General features: G+C 45.0%; 3 protein-coding genes across 3 annotated transcripts; all 3 read left to right on the forward strand.

The window, feature by feature from the left end:
* Positions 1 to 889: 889 nt before the first annotated feature.
* Positions 890 to 1,837, forward strand: LOC116909969 (olfactory receptor 1361-like). Its single transcript, XM_032913747.1, has one exon. It carries the CDS (start codon positions 890 to 892, stop codon positions 1,835 to 1,837), a length of 948 nt encoding a protein of 315 aa, XP_032769638.1.
* Positions 1,838 to 16,985: 15,148 nt separating this feature from the next.
* On the forward strand, positions 16,986 to 17,909 carry LOC116909606 (olfactory receptor 1361-like). The gene has a single exon (XM_032913228.1). The coding sequence runs from the start codon at positions 16,986 to 16,988 to the stop codon at positions 17,907 to 17,909; it is 924 nt and encodes a 307-aa protein (XP_032769119.1).
* A 7,108-nt stretch (positions 17,910 to 25,017) lies between these two features.
* Positions 25,018 to 25,929, forward strand: LOC116910081 (olfactory receptor 1361-like). Its single transcript, XM_032913897.1, has one exon. The coding sequence runs from the start codon at positions 25,018 to 25,020 to the stop codon at positions 25,927 to 25,929; it is 912 nt and encodes a 303-aa protein (XP_032769788.1).
* Positions 25,930 to 27,157: the final 1,228 nt, after the last annotated feature.

Below are 27,157 nucleotides of genomic sequence, written 5' to 3' on the forward strand. Positions count from 1 at the left end.
CCAGCAGGCAGGCAGTATCACGCGTGTTATCCCTTCTGCCTCTCTTTCCCCAGGACTTTGGTCACCCAGAGACCAGATTTCCTCTCTTCATATTTAAGCGCCCTGAATCTTTACAAAGACACAGCAGCTAAACCTTCTTCCATCAGCCCTCCCTGACTGCTGGTTTCTCAGTCCTGAAGTTTGTTTTTTGATGGTCTTATGAATTTGCTCCTTTTCAGTCTGTAGATCTCTTTCTTCCAATAGACAAAAAAATCCCAGTTGTTTCGGGAATGTACCCTTTCTTTTGACTGAAGGAAGGGAGAGAAAGCCCCTTACACAGCTCACCGCATCCCTGCAGCTGAGGCGTGACAGTGTAAGGGCAGGTAAAATACTGAGCAAAACCGTTGGTCTGGGCTCTTGACTCTGCAAAGATTTCAGCTTCTGAGGAAATTGGAATAGTCGCCGATAAAACCTTCAAGATTCTAGTGTGGCATCAGCTAACGGATTTACTTCTTGGTTAAAATTTCAACAAATGCTAGCTACTCAAAATACAGTGTAAAGAAATAACAACATTTGGAAAAAAATCACCTCATGGCCTCAAGTTTCCACAATTTCACCTATAAAATGGCAATATAATAGCACATTTTATAATCTATAAAATGAAATATAATTATTAGACCAAGGAAAGTTTTGTACAGTAAAGAACTTATATATGTAAATGGTAGTGAACAAGAACTCAGTCCTTGTAATCAAAGTCAAGTTAACCAGACCCTTCTATAAAATTACTCAGACCACTTAGATTTAGTAAATTCAAAACTCACAATTAAGTTCTTCCAAATTATATCAATGATTTTTGCTTATGTGTTGACATCCAATCATACCTTGCAATGGAACTTTCTCCCCCACAGATATGGTCAGAGAGAACCAGTCAACAGCCATAGAATTCCTCCTTCTGGGACTTGCTGGGCAGTCAGAGCAGGAAGAGGTTGTCTTCGGGTTGTTCTTGTGGATGTACTTAGTCACTGTCTGTGGGAACCTTCTCATCATCCTGGCCATCAGCTGTGACCCTCGTCTCCACACACCCATGTACTTCTTCTTGGCCAACCTCTCCAGTGTTGACATCTGCTTTTCCTCAGTCACCGTCCCCAAGGCTCTGGTGAACCACGTGTTGGGAAGTAAGACCATCTCTTACACAGAGTGTATGACCCAGATCTATTTCTTCATCACATTCATCAACATGGATGGTTTCCTCCTGAGTGTGATGGCCTATGACCGCTATGTGGCCATCTGTCACCCTCTCCACTACACCATGATGATGAGACCCAGACTCTGTGTCCTCCTGGTGGCCGTATCATGGGTCATCACAAACTTGCATGCTCTCTTGCACACTCTCCTCATGGTTCGACTCACCTTCTGTTCCCACAATGCAGTGCACCACTTCTTCTGTGACCCATATCCTATCCTGAAGCTCTCTTGTTCGGACACCTTCATCAATGACATCACAGCCTTCACTGTGGGTGGGCTGACCTCTATCACCCCATTCACATGTATCACTGTTTTGTACGCCTACATTCTCTCCAGTGTACTGAAGTTCCCATCTATTCAAGGAATAAGGAAAGCCCTGTCCACATGTGGGTCTCACCTCACTGTGGTCTCTCTCTTCTATGGAGCGATCCTGGGGGTCTATATGCACCCTTCATCTACATACTCATTACAGGACACAGTGGCCACTGCCTTTTTCACAGTCGTGACACCCATGGTCAATCCCTTCATCTACAGCCTGAGGAATCATGACGTCAAAGGAGCCCTAAGGAAACTCATGTTTAGGAGACTCCTTTCTTCAAGAGTCTACAACTAGACAATTTTAGAACAGAGAAGACTGATAATAAAGCAGCTGATTCTGAGATAAGTATAAACTTCATGATTGCTTTTCTTACTCATGTTATAGGCTCATGTTACCATCTTTAAATATGACGCTAATGATGCTTATAACTATAAAACCATGAATTTATTGTCTCCAGATAGAACCAATCCCGTGACCCTTATTTTAGAGATACACACACCCAGGGCTTAGGTGAGCGTGTTTGCTGACCTCATGAAACACCTCACTGTGCTCTGCATGGTTGTGTCGAGCAGTGTTAGAAGATGCTAGTAGACACCAGAACTTGAGACTGCATCCGAGGGTCACAGGATATAAGGAAATCTGCAAGTGATCTTTCCCGCACAGTGTTGAATGAATAAAATATATCAAGATACTTATTGGATAACTGCAATATATTGAAGAGTTTCTGCATCAAATTTGTCTTGAGACGGGTCTCACTGTGTAATCCCGATTGCCTTGGAACTTGCTGTGTAGATGAGGTTGGTCTCGAACTCTCAGAGATCCACCTGCTTCTGGCTTCTGAGTACTGGGACTTAAGGTGTATGCCACCTTTCCAGTTTATCTTTGCATCGTCTTAAGACTCACACATCCTTGTGACATAATGCTGTGCACAATCCTGTCTAGAACTCAAGGAAATTGGAAAAACAAAGAAATTGACCTGTGCAGGTCTGTAGAATCACTAACGATCCTAGAAGTAGCCAAGACCTCATTTAAACAGAAAAATGACTGCCAAACACTGGGAAGCATGAAGGACTTAGAAAGATAAAAGTGTGTTTTATTCCTGCTTGGGGAGAAAGGATGTGTGGTAGTCGTTTCTGCAACATCTTCAACTATTGAATGGTCTGCTATTAGGGACCACTTCTGTCTCCTTTCCTGACTCTTTGGTGAACTGCATAAGCCAGCCATGGAGGTAGAGGTCTGAAAATAAGTCCCAGGAGCTCTCTCTGAGTCCATGAATAGCTTCTGAAAGTGGCACTTAAATGGGTATGAAGGAGACTCTGCATGGTTCCTACTTTTAATCACCTCAAAAGTTACTGAAGAAATGAATACCTTTTTGAATGTCTCTGTGTGTCATGCCAGGCACAGAGTGTGACTTTAATGTACAAGCACTGTGGTCACAGTCTCCAGATTCTGTGGCATTCACCCGGATGTAACCCATCAGCATGCAAGGTATCAGCCTGGAGCTCTGACAAAGGTACTTGTATTGGGGGCTCTGCTAGATTCACTTATCAGTTGCTTCCACCAAGAGGGGATTTTGTTTTTGCTGCCATGATGCCTGGAGTGAACCCCTCCCTCTCCCTGCCAGATAATTCCATGCAGAACTAATTCACCATTTGGACTTGGCTCTTTAGTAGCCACAGGGACGAGTTTAACACCAGCTCGTGAGTGCCAAGGTCAAGGCTGACCCCTCACACTTCATTCTGCAATTCATATGGCACAAAACATGGGACGAGCCAGGTGTGGTGGCCCCTGCTTGTGACCCCAACACACAGGGAACTGAGGCAGGAAGATGCGAGTCCGATACCACTCTGAACTCCAGGGCTGCAGTTTTTCCCTGAAGGGTTGGGAGGGGAAGAGACTGTAACAAATGAAACACCAGCAAACTATCTGTCAGGAACATAAATATTGGTACTAAATTTTCATGAAACTGGACATTTATAATTTTTCATGTAATACATTATATTACATTACATATATGTGTACATTTTATAAGCAATTCAGTGAGCATGTAAAAATTTCAGTTGATTTGAATAGAAAAGTTTGAAATTAGGTTCAGGTGCAAAAAAGTGGGTTGGAAATCTCTGAGGGTCGATCTCTTGCCTCAGACAGAAGGCAAAGCAGAAACCTCACACTATTTTGGAATTCCATATCCTGCTCAACAATGGCAAAGCCTAGCTTCACTTCATGAGAAATGGCCATAGTTCTTTGGTAAGAGGATGGTAGGCATGAACTACCCACTTTTCTCCATTGCTCAGCCCTAATGTGTTTGTAGGGATAACAGTCCACAACCCAGAGGGGGACTGGCTGTTGTCACAGAGGGCTTTGGGAATCCTGTTCTACCAAAATCTGGGCTCAATTATTTGGTTGGCCTGGTGGATCCTGAGGCAAGGATATAGGTAACTACCTTGTCTCCCACACAGGGCGCAGAGACTCCCTTCCCCACATGACGTTCATTAGGAGATTTAAAGGAACAGCATCATTTTCCTACATGTCCCCCTATTTGTATCCAGAGTTTTGTCAGTCCACCAGCTAACTGCAGAGATGGTAAAAAAAAAAACCTTATTTGTGAATTACACATAATTAAGGCTTCCAAGCACACATGCACACACATGAACACATACACACACAGACATGAATGTTGCACACAGAAAGGCCCTCATGGTCACCAATCGATAAACTAGTTTGGAAAGTTGACAAGTGGTCAGGTCCACTCTGATGCAAGCAGAAATATCCATGACCCCCACCATTCCAAAGGGTTAGCCTAATACCACTAACACAATACAGTACTCAGACGTAGATCTGTTTTTGAGACAGGGTCTCACTATGTAGATCAGGCTATGGTGGAACTCACAGAACTTTTCTTGCTTCTGCCTCCCAAGTACTGGGATTTAAAGGTATGTGCCACCATGATTGGAAGAAATAGATAAAAAGCATATTTTAACAAATCTTAAATTAGCCTTATTTACAAGTTAGTTGTTATAATTTCAGGATCGCCACTAAGAAAGTAGCCTAAAAAATAAACAGAACAAGCGAGGAAGAGAGGCAAACTGGCATGCTACAGACAACTAACGTCTAAAGATGTGAAAGATATGATGAAAAACTATAAAATAAATACCCAATGACACGAGGAAATGATTTTTGATAAATAACCACGCTCAGTGAAGTGTATTAAACGTTCAGGTTTAAAGGCAGAAGTTCGACTACTGGGTATATGTTCACCTGTTCCCCTAACTGGGCTGCCTTGTCTGGCCTCAGTGGGAGAAGATGTGCTTGCCCTGCAGGGGTTTGATGTGCCAGTGTGGGGGGATGGCCAGGGGGACCCACACTCTCAGAGGAGAAGGAGAGGGATGGGGGAAGGGACAGTGTGGGAGAGGTATTGGGAGGTGGGGCAGTGACCAGGAGGTAAAGCGAATAAATGAATTACACGATTCATCTGCATAAGTGCGTACAGTTTGAGGGACTCTTTAAAAAAGTGGATCTAGGGTAATTCTAACAGGTTTACCATTGCCTTGAAAACAACTTTAAAAACTGGATAAACTCCATCAGCGATTGGAGGTTAAAGATGGAAACCTATACGCCATGCAAACAGCAAATTTACAAAGAGAGACATGGTTATGTTAATGTAAGACAAAAATACACTTTGAGAAAGTATATTTCCTGGCATTAAAAAGGAAGTTTCTGTTCACGAGAAAGACAGTACAATTTAAAAATACATGTACACTCAAAGTGTAGGCTCAGCATGCATGTGAAATAAAAATTAGCTGGAATAAAACTCTCCCAGGAACTGAACACATGAATCAGAAAGTCAGCAAGGGTAGAAAAGAACTGAGGCCGTCATTCACCAGTTTGACATCACTGGACGTTAGACTGTAGTGTACTTTCAAGTGGACACAGGTCCCTGACCTCGCCACGCTCAGGGCCGGGGAGATGGTTCAGTGGGCAGGAGTGCCTGCTCTGTGGGCTTGAGGACCTGAGTTGGAATCTTCATACCTCCAGCACCCACATAAAAAACCAAGTATGGCTGTGCACGCCTGTGGCCCCGGCACTGAGAGACGGCTGCCGGTGGATGCCAAGAGCCAGTCTCTCTGAAATGCCAAGCTCCTATTTAGAGAAAGACCCTGTCTCAAGGCCACAAAATGGAGAGGCATAGTAGAAGGCACGGATATCCTGTTATTGTTGATAATGGTCATAGGTGCCAGAGAGGGAGAGAGAGAGAGAGAGAGAGAGAGAGAGAGAGAGAGAGAGAGAGAGAGAGAGAGAGAGAGAGAGAAGCTCACCAAGATGCCTTCATTTTCTGAAAGAGCAGAGGGCTTCAGCCTTCTTGGAAAAGACTGACCCCAGCTAGCTCACTCCAGTTACATTTACTCGGTCATTATAAATGGGGGCTGGGAAAGGTTCCAACTACTGAAGTGATCTTGCCCCTGATGCCTGAGAGAGCAGACAACCCACACAAATCTCAGGCCCTTCTCACCCTGGCTATCCATAATCAAAAGAACCCCAGGTTTGCCAGGAGTGTCTCCGGACCAAGGTTTATGCCGATGCTCACGTGACACCAAGTGCAGTCTTTCCAGGGAGATAAAATTTCTTCAAGATTCAGTCAGTCTCAGAACAATTTCTCAGCCTTGGCTGATTAACCCAAACACATCAAAGGCTCTGCTGAGGCATTTCCCTCAAAGCCAGACACAAAGGTTTTACTAAACATTTCACCTAAAGCCAGACATAAAGACTTTACGTATCACTGCATCCTGCTCTGGCTTCCTCATGTGCACATAACACACACACACACACACACACACACACACACACACACACAGAGCTCACACACACACACACACACACACAGCTCAACACACACACATAGCTCACACATAATCTCTGATCAAAACAAAAAATCAATCAAAAAGGAACACCAATAATATTTCAAGAAAATAACCCCCCACACACACCCGGCTTCTATGAGGGTGCTCCCTCACCCAACCACCCACTCCCTCTCGCCTCTCCACCTCCCTGCCTCCCCACCTTGGCATTCTCCTACACTGGGGTATCAAGCCTTCACAGGACCAAGGGCCTCTCCTCCCACTGATGCCAGGCAAGGCCATCCTCTGCTACAAACGGAGCTGGAGCCATAGGTCCATCCCCGTGAACTCTTGGGATGGTGTTTTAGTCCCTGGAAGCTCTGGGGGTCTGGTTGGTTGATATTGTTGTTCTTCCTATGGGTTTGCAAACCCCTTCAGCTCCTTCAGTCCTTTCTGTAACTCCTCCATTGAGGACCCCATTCTCAGTTCAGTGGTTGCCTTTGCGCATCTGCCCCTGTATTTGTCAGGCTCTGGCAGAGCCTCTTAGGAGACAGCTATATCAGGCTCCTGTCAGCATGCACTTCTTGGCATCTACAATATTGTTGGGGTTTGGTGACTGTATATGGGATAGATCCCCAGGTGGGGCAGTGTCTGGATGGCCTTTCCTTCAGTCTCCACACTTTGTCTCTGTACTTCCTCCTGTGAGCATTTTTGTTTCCCCTTCCAAGAAGGACTGAAGCATCCACACTTTGTTCTTCCTTCTTAAGCTTCATGTGATCTGTGAATTGTTTATTGGGTATTCTGAGATTTGGGGCTAATATCTGCTTTTCAGTGAGTGCATACCATGTGTGTTCTTTGGTGGTTGGCTTACCTCACTCAGGATGATATTTTCTAGTCCCATTCATTTGCCTGAGAATTTCAGGAAGTCATTGTTTTTAATAGCTGAGCAGTACTCCATTGTGCAGATGTACCATGTATTCTATATCCATTCCTCTGTTGAAGGGCATCTGGGTTCTTTCCAGCTTCTGGCTATTATAAATAAGGCTGCTATGAACATAGTGGAGCATGTGTCCTTGTTATATGTTGGGGCATCTTTTTTGGGTGTAAGCCCAGGAGTGGTATAGCAGTGTTCTCAGGTAGCACTATGTCCAACTTTCTGAGAAACTGCCAGACTGATTTCCAGAGTGGTTGTACCAGCTTGCAATCCACCAACAATGGAGGAGTCTTCCTCTTTCTCCACATCCTCACCAGCATCTGCTGTCTGTAGGTTGATGTCTATATGCAGGTGAGGGCTGGCACAAGTTAGGTCAAGGCCATGATTGGACAGTAAAAAAATAAGTTGGGGACAAAGCTTCTAAGGTGGGAGAGAAGAAGGAAGGGGAATCAAGATGGAGATGGAGAAGGATGACCCAGATCTAGGTGGTCTTGAATTGCCAAGGTAGTTGGGATGGATTTCCATAGGCAAATTATATCTTATCAATTGGATCAGTGTGAGGAGCTGTCCGAGGAGCTGTCCTCACAGATGTGAGGAGCTGTCCGAGGAGCTGTCCTTACATACTCCATTACAAGATGGCACCAGCATCCGGCAGAACGCACCTAGTAAAAAGGGCAATACGCAGGCGCCTGGTAACTTCCCTACTCGAAGGGACACGTACGTTATGGTACGTCATCTGGCATAATTGGCAGCGACCAGTCAGAGAGTGACACGTCCTAGGCGAGGATAGTTTCCTATATAAGGGATGGTTATTCCTCACTCGGCGTCTCCGCATTGTAAGCTTATGCTCTCCCTCTCAAGACGCAAAAGCTTTTTTCTGTAGAAGGATCCTGTGTGCGCGTGCGCTTCCTGCTGGCGAGACGGCGTGGACATCTGGTGCGAAACCGGAAAGACTTCGCATCGTCAGCACCTTCGAGATCCCTTGGCGACAAGGAGGATTCAGAACTACAGGTAATACGTTGGAGAGGCAGCCCTCTCTTGGACTTTGGTCTGGGGTTGTCACCGCCTTGGGAAGGATTTGTTGAGGCTATAGTATTTGTCCTGGGAGCCACCCTACTCTTTATGTTCTGTTTTCACCGTTTTCGCTGTTAAAAGGACGATCACAGCAGCTGAAGGCGCGTCTCAGTCTCTCGTATATAAGTGAGCTTCGCGCAGCTCCCTTTTACCTTCGATTTTGACTGTTGAGGAGCAAGGACGCGATAAGGCCGACGTAGATAAGCGGCACCGTCCGGGGAGGCGCGTGTAAGACTCCCGTACATAAGAGAGCAGCGTGTCTGTCTCTACCCTTTCACCTCACGCCTTGTCAGACGGACGTAGATAAGCCGCCGGCGTTCCTGGCCCATCATGGGATCCTCACAGTCTGTGGTCACGGCCTTGGAAACAGTGTTAAAGCAGAGGGACATCAAAATTGGAGGAGGAACACTTAAAAACTTTGTGAAGGAGGTGGAGAGGGTGGCGCCTTGGTTTGCCTGTTCAGGCTCGTTTACGATTGCCTCATGGAACAAACTTGGAAAAGACCTTGACAGAAAATTGGCGGAAGAGGATCTCGCCCTAGGGACCAAAAGCTATATGGAAGCTGGTTAAGAATTGTTTAAAGGATGAAACATGTAAGGCAGCAGTAATAGAAGGACAGGCCACTCGAGGTAGTCCGGGACAGTATGTCAGAAACCGAGCGTAGTGAGAGGTTGGGCGCCAGCAAGAAAAAAGGGCGTCCTAAGAAAGAAAAGGTGCCCTCCCGTAAGTCCGCAGACAAGGGAGCGTTGACATTTTCAGATTCCAGCACTTCCTCCTCTACACAAAACCAGGAGGGGGAGCCAGCCTATACCCTGTGAGAGAGCTAGAAGCGCTGAACCTCGACAGTTCTGAAAGCTCTGAAAATAAAACCTTAGACTCAGAGGAGGAGGCTGAGCTAGATGAGGAGGAAAGATATTACCCCGATGAATGTAGGGGAAGTAATAGAAGCCTTCTAGCACGGCCGCCACCAACGGCGCCCCCTCCAGATGAGACACGCTCACACGCCTTCTCACTAGTCCCCGAGAAGGTGAGAAGAAAGCTGAGTATGACATTTCCTATCTTTGAGACTCCGGAGGGAGGACGGGTCCCTGCCCCTGTTGAATATAATCAGATTAAGGAATTAGCAGAATCAGTTAGAAAGTATGGAGTCACGGCCAACTTTACTCTAACACAACTCGACAGGTTGGCCATGACAGCATTGACACCAGCTGATTGGCAGATGATTGCTAAGGCAGCCCTTGCCAGCATGGGCCAATACATGGAATGGAAAGCGCTCTGGTATGAGGCAGCCCAAACACAGGCCAGAGCGAATGCTACGGCCTTAATACCTGAGCAACAAGAATGGACTTTTGAACTCTTAACAGGACAGGGCCGCTTTGCAGCTGATCAGTCTGCTTGCCGCTGGGGCGCCTATGCTCAGGTCTCCAGCACGGCTATTAGAGCCTGGAAGGCACTGTCCAGGAGAGAGGGATTGATAATCAACTTACAAAAATCGTTCAGGGACCCCAGGAAAATTTCTCAGATTTTGTAGCTAGAATGACAGAGGCTGCAGGACGAATCTTTGGCATCCTGAACAAGCAGCACCACTAATGAACAGCTCATTTTCGAGCAAGCCACCCAGGAGTGCCGATAGCCATAGCCCCCCCTCAAGAAATAAAGGGCTACAGGATTGGCTTAGAGTTTGCAGGAACTTGGAGGGCCCTTACTAACTCCAGGCCTGGCGCCTGCCATTCTCCAGTTCCAGTGACGCCCGTTAAAGGGACAGATAAAAGATCATGCTTTCAATGTGGAAACTATAGACACATGTTCTGGCATTCTACATGCCACCCCACTTACAGGAGAAAAACAACACATGTCATTCAGCACTGCCTTGAAGCATGGAGTGCTTGGGAAAGCCAAAATGTAAAACTGACAATGGCCCCTGCCTACACATCTCAAAAATTCCGTCAGTTTGTGCTCAGATGCAGGTTACCCACCTGACGGGCCTGCCCTACAACCCTCAAGGACAGGGAATCATAGAGCGTGCTCATCGGACGCTCAAATCATATTTAATAAAACAAAGAAGGGGAATTATGATAGAACTCCCCCCAACACCCCGAGTGGCCACTGCTCTGGCCCTTTTTACCTTAAATTTTTTAAATCTTGATGAAGCTGGACAAACAGCAGCTGAGCGACATTGCTCAGAGCCCAAGAGGACAAAAGAATTAGTCAAATGGAAGGATGTATTAACAAATGAATGGAAAGGCCCGGATCCTGTTTTAATAAGATCCAGGGAGCTGTCTGTGTTTTCCACAGGACAATGAAAATCCCATATGGATCCCAGGACGACTTACTCGGAGCATCACAGCAAGTGATCAAGAAGGACTGGGACCCCTGCACCTCCTCACTCTTCTTCCATGGATGCCAGCAACGTTTGCAGGGCGAAGCTCGATGGGGAATAATGTCAACCTTTCCACTCCCGATGCGTGATGTACCACTAACAGGGATTTAGGATTGGCCTATTTACCTAAGGATCCACAGGTTGAACGACTAAAAGAAAATAGGACTATTCCCCTTAAGGGCAGCCTTTGTTTTGGCATATTCAACAAAACACCTTTTGATCTCCCTTGCATTATGTTATATAATCAATCTTCTGCTTGGTTAAGGGAGGCCACATGGGGAACTGGTGAGGAGGACATTGTGGCTAATGCCACAGTTCTCTATGGTGGTGGCCTTACATTGCGTTAGTGGTAGCTGCACTTACGCCCATGGTGATGCTACTTGGAGGAAAGGGAGAAAAGGGACGGTTGTCATTTTCCTGGACGGGGAACATCAAACCTGCTGCCTCTGTCTGGACAGCTACTCATATAAAATATCGCAGTAGTTACCCGCATGGCTCGCTTTAGCCCGATCCCTGTTGATGCCCCGGGGACCATGACCTTATTTAGAGGAAAAAGAGATTTTGGTACTTCTGCAATTATTGCTGGCATTATTGCTACGACAGCAGTCGCTGCCTCGGTTACTGCCTCGGCATTGGTCTTGTCAGATTCAGTACAGACAACCCAAACTATCAATGATTTATCGGCCACCGTCTCTGTGGCTCGGGACAGACAGGCCTCGGCCAATACTCAGATATAGGGAGGCCTTATGCTTGTCAACTAACGTATAGATGGCAATTAGACATTCTATGGCAACTGGCCCAGCTTGGCTATGAGCAAAAACTCCCAGGCCTTTGTATCACCTCCATGTAATATGACAAATTTACCCGAGCTGCTAATCTGTCTAAGAGTCTTTCACAGCATCTGTTACAGAATTGGACCTCGGAGTTTGAACAGACACTTCGGGAGCTGAGAGCGACCATCATTCAAGTAAATTCTACCCGACTGGACCTGTCTTTGACGGAGGGATTGTCGTCCTGGATCACCTCAGCAGTCTCTTATTTCAAGGAATGGGTGGGAGGGGGACTTTTTGTGGCGATCCTCTGCTGTGGATTAGTGTTACTCCTCTGGTTGCTTTGCAAATTGAGATCTCAAACAAGAAAGGACAAAGTAGTGATTGCCCAGGCCCTTGTAGCCCTTGAACAAGGAGCGTCAGCTGATATCTGGTTGACCATGCTCAAGCAACAGGTCGCCGGCTGGACAGCTCTTGCACTCCTAGAACCTCGGTTCATTGCACAGGATTAGAGTGTCCGGCTTGAGCAGCCCATGAGGGGTGACGAGCTTAGCATCGCACAGGGAAGTTCTACCAAATACGCTCCCTGGAAGGCATGTCATATTACATGAGGGTTTCTGCCCCAGTTTTCCCTCCCTCGAAAAATGGCAGTGCGATGGGTCGGGAGTGCCCTGGGTCCCAACAACAGCCTAAGGGTATCTCTCTTGTACAGGTTCGCCAACTTTGTACGAGGATATGACCTCTGTCTTCGCCCTCCTATATCTGGGTGTCCTGTTTGCTTAAAAAAACAGAAAAGGGGGAGATGTGAGGAGCTGTCCGAGGAGCTGTCCTCACAGATGTGAGGAGCTGTCCGAGGAGCTGTCCTTACATACTCCATTACAAGATGGCACCAGCATCTGGCAGAACGCACCTAGTAAAAAGGGCAATACGCAGGCGCCTGGTAACTTCCCTACTCGAAGGGACACGTACGTTATGGTACGTCATCTGGCATAATTGGCAGCGACCAGTCAGAGAGTGACACGTCCTAGGCGAGGATAGTTTCCTATATAAGGGATGGTTATTCCTCACTCGGCGTCTCCGCATTGTAAGCTTATGCTCTCCCTCTCAAGACGCAGTAAAGCTTTTTCTGTAGAAGGATCCTGTGTGTGCCGCGTCGTTCCTGCTGGCGAGACGTAGCGCGGGACAGATCAGAGGATATCGTGTGTGTTTTCATGTTAATTGAGTTCAAAGAGTGTATGGTGGCGGGACGCACCAGACCTGCCATGGAATTGGGATGTGTATGCATGGCGTGGTAACAACCTGCCAAGGAGCTGTGAGTGAGGGCAGGGCAGCTTGGCAGGGCGCCTCGCTGAAACAGCTCTTGGACTGCCTGGGTCAGAGAGATCCTGGGGGAGAAAGTGCAGAACAGTATGCATGGTAACCAGACACACGCCTTTTTTATTTTTTTACCGCAACAGCTGTCACCTGAGTTTTTGATCTTAGTCATTCTGACTGGTGCAAGGTGGCATCTCAGGGCTGTTTTGATTTGCATTTCCCTGATGACTAAGGATGTTGAACATTTCTTTAGGTGCTTCTTGGCCGTTAAATATTCCTCAGTTGAGAACTCTTTGTTTAGCTCTGTATCCCATTTTAAAATAGGGTTACTTGATTCTCTGGAGTCTAACTTCTTGAGTTCTTTGTATATTTTGGATATTAGCCCTCTATTGGATGTAGGATTGGTAAAGATCTTTCCCCAATCTGTTGGTTGCTGTTTTGTCCTAATGACAGTGTCCTTTGCCTTACAGAAGCTTTGCAATTTTTATGAGGTCCCATTTGTTGATCCTTGATCTTAGAGCACAAGCCATTGGTGTTCAGTTCAGGAAAATTTCCCTTGTGCCCATGTGTTCAAGGCTCTTCTCCACTTTCTTTCTATTAGTTTGAGTGTATCTGGTTTGATGTGGAGGTCCTTGATCCACTTGGACAACACACACACACACAAACACACATAAGCCCACACACACTCACAGACACATGCAGTCACACTCAGATACACACTCACACTCACACTCACTAATAATAGAAGTCCAGGGTTGATGTCTGACATTTGTCATGTTAATTGAACATCCCCTACGTATACAGCACATTGCAAGCTTTAGCTCCAGTCCTTTGTGAGTGTGCTGTTTGTATTGTAGACACCCATGGCACTGGGGTCATACTGGAAGTGAATCGATGGCTCTCCACCTCACAGGCCAACAGGAAAACCACGGTGGAAACGAGTGAGGATTTTAACTGAGTCATAATGGAAACAAATTACATACAAACGTATGCACGTGAGATGTTTAGAGAATGTGCCCTTTAAATGGCAACATTAATAAAAACACAGTGGAACAAGCACTTATGCAGGAACTAAGTTTTCCTATTCTTATTTCTTTGGTCCAAGCAGACAGAATGCAAACACTGGGCCCTGAGCACACATCCCTAATGAGGACCTCTGAGGAATCAACCCTCGGGATGCCCCAGTGCGATGACAAACCCTCATGGAACCCCTCATCTCCAGGGATAGAGCCTGGCTTGTTTTCCCTACATCGCCTAAACTACTATAAAAGAAGCCAGGCATGTCACTTTAAATGTCTTTGTAAAAAGAGCTCCCTCAGATCTTACCTCTCATTATGAATTTCCCGTCATCCAAGTCCAGGATGGGACCAGCAGAGATGGGATTCTGAAAGCCTCTGAGAGCCACAGGTGAGAGGGCTGGGGACACAGGTTAGTAAATAATTCACACGATGTCATTCATTCCCAGAGACACTGACATGAGGCACAGCACTGGGAGGAGTCCCCACCAAAGCTTTCTGTATCTAGGCAAGTTTAAGAGAAAAATAGTTCTTGTCTCAGTAATGGATAAAGAGGAGACAACAGGCTGGGATGCTCTAACAGACTTCTAATAGCCTTCATTAGAAAAAGACTCCCATTCCCCTCTCAGACATACAAGGCTGTCCCATTCCACCCCTAATCTCTGTGTTTGTGCCAGCTGCTCCCCTATGTACACTGACTGTGGCCGGTAATTCCCTAACAAAGGGGCCTCAGACTTAAGTTATTTTGGATACTATTCTGAGCTCAATATAGGGAACTAGGTTGGTCTAGCAACTACTTGGTTTTAATTGTATCGCCCAGGGATCTGAGCCCAGGGACAAACTGTGTCAGACACAGTCGTTAGCACGGCTTGCAGGAAGCTGAAGGATGACGTCAACTGCTTGAGTCCCACAAATGAAGAATCACCGTCAATGATAGCAGCGCTGTCCCTAGGAGGAAGTTGATGCGGATACTGGATTCTACTTCGGAGCATGCCTGGTGGGTATCCAGTCAGAGTGGGAGGGGTTAGGAGTGTGACGTCAGAGCACTCGGGTTTTCTAAGGAAGTGCAGCTGGCTGAAGTATCACTACCACTTTCCAGCAGGAATCCCGCCTATAATAGGCCACCTCCTGTCACAAGTAGGATAGTAGGAGAGCATGGGAGAATTTCACCAATTTCTAGTGTGTAGGGCAAATCCCTTTCAGATGGCGATTCCTCTCTTTTCTTTGTTTCTGCTTTGGGAACTGTCTTTCCTTAGGACCTGCCAGTCTAGGCACTCTTAATGTCTGTCTTGACAGCGTGTATCAAAACTTCACTGTGATTCAGATTATATGGTCGCCATAGCCATCAAGACCACAGGGCCATTGTCTAGGTTTCTCTAACCCTGGTCCATGTACCGCAGCTCTAGGAGTTATTCTAGGCGGTTTTTTTTTTGATTGTTTGTTTGTTTGTTTGTTTGTTTGTATTTCTTGGTGCCTAGAGAGACAGCTCAATGGTCAGGAACACTTGTTGTTCTTATGGAAGACCGACATGGTGACTCACAGCCATTCGTAACTCCAGTGCAAGGGAATCCAATGCCCCCACCCCTTCTGACCCTGAAGGGCACCAGGCATGCACATGGAACACACGCGTACTTGCAAACAAAACATGTATACATACAATAAAATAAACAAGCCTAATAAATGTTTTAACGATTTCTTATCTCTGCACTTTCCACTTAACTTCATGAATTTAACTCTCCCCGGAGAGGTCACCGTGCCCACAGTAAGCATTTCTTATAACCAGCTTTTCAGATACTCCCTGTATAACCCCCCATCCTAGCCGTAGGGCTCATTACATAGGGCAGTGGTTCTCACCCTTCCTAATGCTGCGACCCCTTAATGTAGTTGTGCTGACCCCAACCATAAAATTATGTTTGCTGCTTCCTCATAACTGTAGGTTTGCTACTGTTATGAATCATACTGTAGATATCTGATATGCAGAATATTTGATATGCAACCTCTCGAAAAGATCATTTGACCGCCAAAGGGGTCATGACCCACCCACAGGTTGAGAACCACTAACAGAGGCTCTGCCCCTTTCTTTGCCTTCGATCAGCAAGGCAGGCAGTACTCTCATTGCCAGGGGAAACACTTTGAATTATGCCAGGAGCATTGCAGCCAACACGTTTCAGCTGACCCACCTACCGCTCCACTCAGCAGAGAGGATTATCAGGCCTGGCTTAACTTTGGCATAGGCTGCATTCGATTTTTTTTTTATGAGTTGGTAATTGCTTTCCATCACAGGAAAAATACTCTGGTGTGGTAGCATGTGGCTTTCCTTTCTGGAGTGCAGTGAGGAGGTGGGTAATGCTCACATTGGAGCCTGAGAAGCAGACTCGCAGCACCTGTGAGCAGCCCTGTTGCTATCATAGCTTTATTTTGTTTTGTTTTCAAGGCAGGGCTTCTCTGTGCAGCTCTAGCTGTCCTGGAACTCTCTCTGTAGATCAGGCTGGCCTCAAACTCAGACATCCACCTTCCTCTGCCTCTCAAGTGCTGGGACTAAAGGAGCCCACCACCATGTCCTGACTCCCTGATGGCAACTTAGTGCCAGATATAACACCAAGAAAATCTAACCAACAGGTCAATGAGAGGCCACACACTTTCCAATTTCTCTGAAAGTAGAAAAGACAAAAAGAAAATCTTTAGGACTATACTCTAGAGACCTGACGTGGCACTTGCTCCTTGGTTAATTTTTCCATAGATGAAAATATAGGCTAAAGAATAAAGACTAAGCTGGTCTTGAACTTTTTATTCCATTGGCTTCACAATGTACTTTAATGACTTATCAGCCTCATCCTGAATTTCATCATCTATAAGCAAATCACTTTTTCTATTAGACAAAGGTAAATATTATGTAGGAAAGGTCCTGCAAGTGGGGCTTAGCAAAGAGGAATGGAGTTTAGAAGATGTGGATGCTAGAATTGCATGCTGCTGAGTTTAGCAGGGATTTTACTGTAATATTCTACAATATGAGAACTGTACTTGTATTCATTCACCACCAACCAGTAAAGTTTCTACTGCTTCTTCTTAAATATTGGCAAATGACCTTACTAGCTGGTAATCCTTTCTTCCCCACAGACATGGATAGAGACAATGAGACCATGGTGGCAAGATTCCTCCTTCTGGGACTCTCTGGAAAGTCAGAGCAGGAAGAGGTTGTCTTTGGAATGTTCTTGGGCATGTACTTGGTCACCATCTCTGGGAACCTTCTCATCATCCTGGCCATCAGCTGTGACCCTCGTCTCCACACACCCATGTACTTCTTCTTGGCCAACCTGTCCAGTGTTGACATCTGCTTTTCCTCAGTCACCATCCCCAAGGCTCTGGTGAACCACGTGTTGGGAAGCAAGTCCATCTCTTACACAGAGTGTATGATCCAGATCTATTTCTTCATCACATTCATCAACATGGATGGCTTCCTCCTGAGTGTGATGGCCTACGACCGCTATGTGGCCATCTGTCACCCTCTCCACTACACCATGATGATGAGGCCCAGACTCTGTGTCCTCCTGGTGGCCATATCATGGGTCATCACAAACCTGCATGCTCTCTTGCACATTCTCCTCATGGTTCAACTCACCTTCTGTTCCCACAATGTAGTGCACCACTTCTTCTGTGACCCATATCCTATCCTGAAACTCTCTTGTTCTGACACCTTTATCAATGACCTGATGGTCTTCACTGTGGGTGGAGTGATATTCCTGACACCGTTTTCATGCATCGTTGTCTCCTATGTTTATATCTTCTCTAAAGTCCTGAAGATACCCTCTGCCCGAGGTATAAGGAAAGCTCTGTCCACGTGTGGGTCTCACCTCACTGTGGTCTCTCTCTTCTATGGGGCGATCCTGGGGGTCTACATGCGTCCTTCATCCTCATATTCACTGCAGGACACAGTGGCCACTGTCATCTTTACAGTGGTGACACCGTTGGTCAATCCCTTCATCTACAGCCTGAGGAATCAGGACATGAAAGGGGCCCTGAGGAAGATAATTCTCAGATCCTAGTATCTGAGGGGACTCCTGGACCTCATGCATTTGCTCATCATTCTGGAGAAACGGATGCACAGATTGCTATAGAATCCATGCACGGATTTTCCTGTGACTAATAACAAATGCCTGTGGTTGTATTTTCTCTCAAGGTGGCAGATACTCATTTTCATAAAAGCAAGGATTTGCCATCTCTGAAAAGGGCTTGTTCTGAGAAGCTGGTTTCACAGACCAGAAGCACTGGGATAACTAGTTGTACTGTGGTTTGATGTGGTCCCATCAAACCTGTCAGGTGCTCCCTCCCACAATGCCCCGGGGCTTTTATAGGACTCTAGAGCAGACCCGTCTCTGATCTGCTCTCGCTGGCTTCTGCTGGGGAACACCCAGTTCATCTGCTGGTGGGAGCCTGGCATGTTTAACTCTGCCTCAGATTTAAGCCTCTCTTCTTCATTTTACATATCAGAATGCATGCTTCGCAGACCCTCTGCCCCTCCTACCCTATTGCTTTTCCTCCTCAGCATGGGCACCCCTCAGGGATGAGTGCCACATAGGGATAAATACCAGAAGCTGCAGACAGTAAGCAATGCTGTTCTTGTAGGCAGAGGATATGGTGGCATGATAAAAAATGTTTAATGAAGCAATGTAAAACTAAATCAAATATAGAAATAATAAAGCAAGTTATTTTCAATTAACAAGTAGCAATCAATAGCCTTCGTATGTATGGACAGTGTCCAGGTACAAAGCAGAATGGGCAAGGAGATCACACTTATAATAAGAACGCACTGTGGGGAACACAAGAATAAAGTCAACAGTAAACGTGAGTAGACACAGCATTGTACAAGGGAATGCATCTTCCTAATAAACAGCTGATCTCAACATTACTGAGATGTGGTTTTCTGTTTGTCTCTAACTGAAAAGCAGTAAACAATAATAAAATGCCAGTTTCATCTGTCATTATAAGGGTTGGCGCTAGAGTTGTGTAGAAACGGGCATGTGTCTCTATTTTATATAAATACACATTACAAATGCCTGAACCAAACCAGAGAATAGTCTAGACGTCCCACAGACTAGAGCAGGAATAATGGAATTGGACGCCAGTGTACAACAGTGGACAAGAGCATGTAGGCATTCGTCACCCCATAGTAACCACGAAGCAGAAAACCAGTCATAACCAGCTTTTTCGGAGCTCTGGAGCCTGCTCACAGTGTGTAACCTGGGACTCTGACAAGTAAAAGGCTATATTATAGCTCTTGGTAGGAAAAGGCTTGGCTTGCACGAATCATTCTCCCTAGTCCTAAGCATAGAGCATGTTCCATTTACTGAAACAGTTGGTGTTAAAGGGGGCTGAGAGCCCATGCCTTCCAAAACTAGTGGGTGGATGTTTTGAGTGATTGGCAGGACCTCTGAGAGAATGGCAGGGCTGTGAGCCCCAGTGGAGGAACTAGGGCTACAATGGCTTCATCAAAAGAGTGAGTACCAGCTTTCCTTCTTATTCCAGTGCTTGTAGCCATGCATTTAAGGAAGTCAAAAGGATGTCCTTCACCCCAAAAGGGCTTTTTACAAACAAACGAGCAACCTTGCAGAGGACATTATATTTGAGATGAAAGACTAAATCTTTTCTACCTCTGGGGACAAGGTAAAGAGGTTCTGGTCATCCTCGTTCAGCGTTGCTCTGGGAGTCCTACCTGATTCAATGGTGCAAGGCCAAAAGGATACAGGGGTTGAAATGGAAACTAAGACCATTAATAGCATTAATTGCTGGCTATTGAAAATGCCAAGGCATATATCAAAAGCAAACCAAAGCAAGCAAGCATACAAAACCCATGACAAACATGCAAAAGATGGCCAGCTCTCAGGTTTTGAAGATCATAGTGTGTGGGGTCAATACTGAAAATGAAACCATTTTTCTATGTGGCAGTTACGGAAACTGGAAGTCAATCTTTTTTTTTAAGTACATATAATAAAGTATCAAATACGAAGCCAATCACGGTAGTGTCAGGTTCAAAGGAGACCCCTATTTCCCAAACAACAAAGGGCAGTCTGTATGTCCAGAAATGAACTCAAGCCGCACTATAGGATTTCCGAGAGTTAGATAAAAGACAGCATTCCTCAAGGATTTGTAAAATTGGTTTCCATTTGGTGAAAGGAGTCATTTCCCTAACTTTCAGCGAAAGGAACATATGGCTACCTGTGGCGCCTATCAGCAAATCAAAGTGCCCGCTGGTCTCCAGGTTTCCACACTATCTCAAGTACCTGCTACATACATATTTTAAAGGCCATGTTAGCATCCTAACTCTCCCACCTCTGCCCTTCCTCTTAACTCCCTTAGTTCACAGGTCATCGTACCCCATCTACTCACGAACTTCCCACCCCATCTACTCTTCCTTCTCATAACCCAGCTACCCTCACGTCTTTGCTGATCTCCATCCCTGGTCTCCTCACTCTGCTCTCTCTACGCTCTATCTCTGGTTGTTTCTCTTCTCTCACAGGTAACCTTGGCCAGGTCCAGTCTATTCCTTTCTCTCTCTGCTCTCAAACCTTCCAAACACCTCTGGCCGTTCTTTCTTGTATCAGTAATAAAAACCTTCCTATAAGGGAAGTGGAGTAGTGGTGCTTATAGTTTCCTTACCGTGCCCCTCATATATAGTAAGTTTAACCCCAGCTCTTGGAAGCCTGAGAAACAGAAGGATATGATTTCAAGGCTGTCAGGCTATGTGGGGAGACCTGCTACAAAAGAGAGAAAAAAAGAAAGAATAAAATTTAATGAAATGTGTGCAAAGTCTTATGTTGATATCTGCAAGACTTTTTAAAAAATTTCATCTCTCTCTCTCTCTCTCTCTCTCTCTCTCTCTCTGTGCGTGTGTGTGTATACACATGTGTACATGGCATGTGTGCCATGGTGTTCATATGAAGGTCAGAGAACAGCTTTCAGAGACCAGTTCTCTCCTTCACTTCACAGGTTCTGAGGATCAAATGCACACTTTGTGACAAATGTCTTTACCTGCTAAGTGGTTAAATCGGACCTACAAATCATTTTCCTGTTTTCTACAAGCTGGAAAAAGAAAAGGAAGAGTCAAATGATTGGAGATGAATGATATTGAAAGCTCGGAAGACTCACTGTCAGTAGGACATAAATTACTTTTAAAAATAGTGAATGAATTTATTGCCACCAAATCAAATACCTTAAGTTCTTTATATACACTGATGAGCACAGTCTAACAGTTACATGAACAGGGGATGAACTAGAATAGCAAAATCATTTGGAGAAAGAGAAGTTAGAATACACAAGAGATAAAGATTAGTATTGGGCACTTTACTGGTTGTAGTTAAATCTTTTGTAGTTTTTTTAAATCAAGGTGAGTAGTTCTTTGATTTGGGATTTATTGGAAATTTTTGCAGTAATTAATACGTTTAAAATTTTGTCAAGTGCTTTTTCTGCATCATTTCATATGATTGTTATAGAAGAAAAGGCACATGGGTTTGGTAATTGATTAATTCTTGATAGAGGACTCCAATTCTGTGTTTTAGTTCATAATGATAATGATAAAACTAGTTGGATTGTGGTTTAATTTTTAGTAATGTATTCCTTAGATTTCTGTATCAAGTTCATACTGACTTCTTAACCTCTGCTGTTACTTGACAAAATTTTCATTGTATTGCAATGCGATGCATAATATTTATATATTGCGATATTATATATATATACACACATCTATATATACACATGCACACATGCATGTGTGCACCCACACATACTTATGCACAATGCTTAGCAGACATTATTAAATATAAATAATTATCCAAGGACAGAGCCCTAGAAATGAGGACCTGCACAAGAATGACTTTCTGAAGATCCTAATTCTTGCTGCCCAGACAGAATACAGACTAGGAGCACTTTGCCTGCGTCTCCAGTCAGAACCTCTGAGGATTCCACCTTAGGGGAGCACAAACTTGGCAGCCATCTTCATGGCACCTTCTCTGGGGATGAAGCATTTATTTATTTGCTCCCAACCATCCGAGCTTGACCAGAGAGAGCAGCATACCTCATTCTAAATGTTGTTTTCTAGGGAGAAAAGACCCTTTCTTCCTCAGCTTCAAGTGTGGGTTTCTCAAAACCCAGCCTCAAACATGACACCAGCAGAGACAGAGCTTTCCTGAAGACATCTAATAACAGCCAAGAGCACCCAAGTTAAGGGGCTAAGGAAGCAGCAGCGGGCACCCTCAGTGCATCAGCAGACAGATTCCCGTGGATAACCTATTGCAATGACATTTAGAGAAGGAACTTCACTCAACCCCCCTGCATCTGACCAAGTTCAGAGGAAGAAAAGCTTCTCATTCCGGTACGTGCATGTCCCTGTTCTGCCATGAACTGTTCTGCACTGAGAGCACAGTGGAAGCTGTAATGTGGGCAGAGAAAGCAGAAGGACACAGCTAAGTTTATTGGGTTGGGACCAGTACTACAGGCTGTTTGGTAAATAGAGTGTTCAGAGAGACAGAGAGAGGCAGAGACACACAGAGAGTCAGAGACAGAAAGACAGAGGCATACAGAGAGAGGGAGGAGGGAGAAAGAGAGAGAGAGAGAGACAGAGACAGAGAGAGAGACAGAGAGAGACACACACACACAGAGAGAATGTTATTATTTTATCCTGACCTTCGTATTTGTTCTGTGTTGACCCTCTGAGGTATGTGGTTTTATCATGAAGGTGTCTCACAGTATGGCTGCTCAGATGCTACTGAAACCCGAAAGTCACATGTTGGGTCTGACTGGAATCCAGAGACAAAGAAGCCTTTAAGGTCTAGGGTCTCCAGGACGCTGTGGTGCAGTCACATCTGCACACCTAACATCTCAGACACCCCTCCACCTCCCAACACCCTCACACTCCCACAGCTCACAGAGGTTAATGGAGCAAAACAGGTGCATGTTTAGGTTAAAAATGTTAGGTTGGAAAAATCCCTGAGGTTCTTTTTGACACTCTTGGCAGAAGCCTTCCCTCTCCACTAGGAAGCTTAAGGGGAGTGGGACTGAAATCCCCAAGCAGGAGGTTAAGAACCAAAGTAAGGGGCATCTGTGCATGACCTACCATGATGCACCGGTGTCCTGCAGGAGCTGTACAGCTAGAGCTCAACCTATGATACACTAGCACTGCTCCTAGCAATTGGCCATCTCCAGGGCTGTCTCTCAACGCACAGCACAGGAAAATACACAAATCCTGCAGCTTACTGTTCTCAGGATTGATCTGTAGCTGTGGTCCTGCTCCACTGGAACAAGCATTGCACTGCACCTCTCTTTCTATGTCTTCAGTGAGAAGCTGTCTGGAGTCTAAAACATTAGCATCTCCAGTCAAAGGACTCTTGTTTGTCCTTTTTGACTACCCATCACTCCCCAGTCCACTGACCCCAAGACCCATCGGAAACATATACTAGCTTTTTAAACTTCAGTATGTGTATGGTGTGCACGTATGTTATTGAGTGGGTACACGTGTGCTGTAGCACTCATATAGAAATCTGCTACTCATTTCACCATGAGAGTACTGGGGCAGAAGATGTGCACTGTGGTGTGGAGTTTTTAAATGGGCTCTGGGGATTTGAACTCAGGTCTTCACAATTGCATGGCAAGTGCCTTACCCACTGAGCCATCTCCCTAGCACATGCTCTAGCATTGTTTATTTGATTATTACATTGTTCTACAACCACTGCAATGTTATGGAAGTTAACTTGGATTTCACCTCTCAGCACGTTGCCTAATTTCACCCCTAAAATCGCAGCCCACCGCCCTGTCCCTATAATATGCACATCTTATAACAAATATTATCAATTTCCTATATTATGTTCTGTTCCTGAAGCCAGGCTACTTCACGTGATAGTTTCTGCCCATCTCTCTTCTCTGTCCCCAGGCCTTTGATCACCTCTGGGATGACTCTCCTTCCCCTTCCCAGCTTGAACTTTCTTGTACTGCTCCATGGACATTGTGGTCCCGACATTTTCCTGCCTCCTGCCCATGTGATCTTTTTAACCATAGAATTATCTTTTGAGATACATATGAATTTTTATTTTATCCACCTATAAATACATTGCTTCAAATAGAAAATGCACTTAGAACCATCTTCAGAGTGCAGAAAGGAGAGGGACATAGCACACAGGAGTCTGGCCAGCAGCTCAGGTCAGCAGACAAACCACTGTGAGATGTGGTGAAGACAGCCCAGATAGAATGGGCAGGCCTATCAAAGACTATTGGCTTTCCAAATTATGAGAAAGTAGAAAAGCCATAGTAAACCCCTCAGGTTTCTAGATGACACTTAGTAGTCTTTTTTTATTTGATTAAAATTCAATCAATGGTAGCTAATATAACATAAAAATAACTGGGGATGTGGTAACTGTCTATAGTCCCAACCAGCTGAGGCAGGAGGATTATTTGAGCCTATACATTTTGGTCAGAAAAAAAACTTGTGAGAAAAAAGTGTGTGTGTGTGTGTGTGTGTGTGTGTGTGTGTGTGTGTGTGTGTGTGTGTGTGTTTTCATGATATGTGTGTTTGTGCATGGTTTGTGTTCATGGATGCACATGTGGTTGTGTGTGTGTGTGAACATACATGCCCATATGTGTATATGTATAACACAGAGAACAAGACCATCAGTTCATTTTGAACTCCCATTGATATTGTCAGCAATTTTTTTTTTTTGGTTCTTTTTTTTCGGAGCTGGGGACCGAAACCAGGGCCTTGCGCTTCCTAGGTAAGCGCTCTACCACTGAGCTAAATCCCCAGCCCCAGCAAATTTTGATAAATCACTTGGATGTCCACTTCTCAGTTTCCTTATGCATACAGTGGAATATATTATATCAATTCCTAGACTGAGTTAACTATTGTATAAAATGTGCATTCATATATAATATAATACTATAGTATAGTTTATACATATATAATTAAGCAAACAAGAGAAGAATCAATAAAACTACAGTCATTAGAATTCAATCCTCTCAAAATGGACCACTTTTGTTACAAAAATACTGTGAGGCAATTTACTAGCAGTAGATTCTCAACCAGTGAGTAGATATTTCTAAACTTCATTTTCTTCCAGGTGTTGGTGAAATAAAATTTCACTGTATGACCTCACTTTCTCCTATAAAGATATGGATGGTCCCAATCAGACAGCTACAGAATTTCTCCTCCTGGGATTCTCAGAGCAGGAAGAGGTTGTCTTTGGAATGTTCTTGGGCATGTACATGGTCACCATCTCTGGGAACCTTCTCATCATCCTGGCCATCAGCTGTGACCCTCGACTCCACACACCCATGTATTTCTTCTTGGCCAACCTCTCCAGTGTTGACATCTGTTTTTCCTCAGTCACTGTCCCCAAGGCTCTAGTGAACCATGTGTTGGGAAGTAAGACCATCTCTTACACAGAGTGTATGGCCCAGATGTACTTCTTGTTCATATTTGGCAACATGGATGGCTTCCTTCTGAGCGTGATGGCCTATGACCGCTATGTGGCCATCTGTCACCCTCTCCACTACACCATGATGATGAGGCCCAGACTCTGTGTCCTCCTGGTGGCCATATCATGGGTCATCACAAACCTGCATGCTCTCTTGCACATTCTCCTCATGGTTCAACTCACCTTCTGTTCCTACAATGCAGTGCACCACTTCTTCTGTGACCCCTATCTTATCCTGAAGCTCTCTTGTTCTGATACCTTCATTAATGATGTTGCAGCCTTCACTGAGGGCCCCTTGATATTCCTGACACCGTTTATATGCATTGTCGTTTCTTATGCCTACATCTACGCTAAGGTCTTGAAGATTCCCTCTGCCCATGGAATAAAAAAAGCTCTGTCCACATGTGGGTCTCACCTCACTGTGGTCTGCCTCTTCTATGGGGCAATCCTGGGAGTTTATATGCATCCTTCTTCCTCATACTCACTCCAAGATGCAGTGGCCTCTGTCATCTTCACTGTGGTGACACCCATGGTCAACCCTTTCATCTACAGCATGAGGAATCGTGACATCAAAGGAGCCCTAAGAAGGATAATCCTCACATCCTAGAATATGAAATTTCTAGAGCTGAGAAGACTCCTAGATATCATGTATTTCTTCAGTTTTATAAACAGAGATCCAGACAAGTCCAGTGCTTAGCATGACTGTGCCTGGGGTTAGTGAGAGATAATCAAGATCATGGTTTTGAAATTGATCCTGCCACATATTCTCTGTTAAACAGTCCAAAATTTATCTCTTCAAAGGGGTAATTCTAAGACACTCATTTTATAGACAAAAAAGGAAAAAACTGAGAACGTTTGAAATTACTCTTATGATGTGTTTAACATTTCTCTAAGACGCTAGCTGTCACAATGATCAGGGAATTTTGATCAATGATCAAGTCACCTGCTCCCATGGCCTCAGACAAGTAGGTCTGTGACTAATCTGGTAAATTACCCACAGAAAGTTTAGTCCACTCATGCTAGACAACTAGAAGTTGTTGGTTATAGAATTCTCCATGCTTGGAGCCTCTGGTGATTGTGGTGTTGGTAATTTCCCTTTTTTCTCAACCTGGGGTCCCTCTCCTGCATCCCACAGCTCAGAACATCACTTCCTGCCTTCTCTTCCCACCTAAAATTTCGGGGTTTTGTTCTTCAACATGAGCACTGCATGAGGATGTACTCTTAGGGATGCTTAAGAACTACCAGGAAGCTTGGGCAGTGGCTGTGCCTATCCATAAAATTCTTGATGTCTCTTCAACTTTCATGGGCTGCAGGAAGCAGAGACTTTCTTACAAAGGTGAAGTGTCTGTCTAGAGTTTCAGCAAGGCTGAGGGGCAATGGGACTTGAATTGATGTCAGGTTTATTGTAGTGCGTTGGTCTGGTACTGCTATGTGTTCAAATGCTAAATACTGGTCCCCAAGATCTGGTTACCTGTGATGAGGAGATCCTCAAGTACACCAAATGGTGCTATGTAACCTGGCTTCCCAAGTTAATTGGACAATGAAAGGTTAAGTCCTGTGATTGGGCAGTAGTTAGAGGCAGGTGGGGTTTCTGTTACCTGGCTGGGGCTCACAGATAGGAAAAGAAAGGACACAGAGGGTAGAAAAGGCCACCATGAGAGAACCATGAGCAAGTAGCAAGGGACATATGGCTAAGGTACAAGTTATAATAGCTCTAAAACTTGCCCAAGCTAGGCTTACAGCTTATAATTAACATGCCCGGATTGTGAGTCTTTTATATGGGCTAACAAGAATTTATAATTCATTTTACAAATTCTAATTGGATCTCAGGACTT

The sequence above is a fragment of the Rattus rattus genome, chromosome 9 (genome assembly GCF_011064425.1).
Source record: "Rattus rattus isolate New Zealand chromosome 9, Rrattus_CSIRO_v1, whole genome shotgun sequence".
NCBI lineage: Eukaryota > Metazoa > Chordata > Mammalia > Rodentia > Muridae > Rattus > Rattus rattus.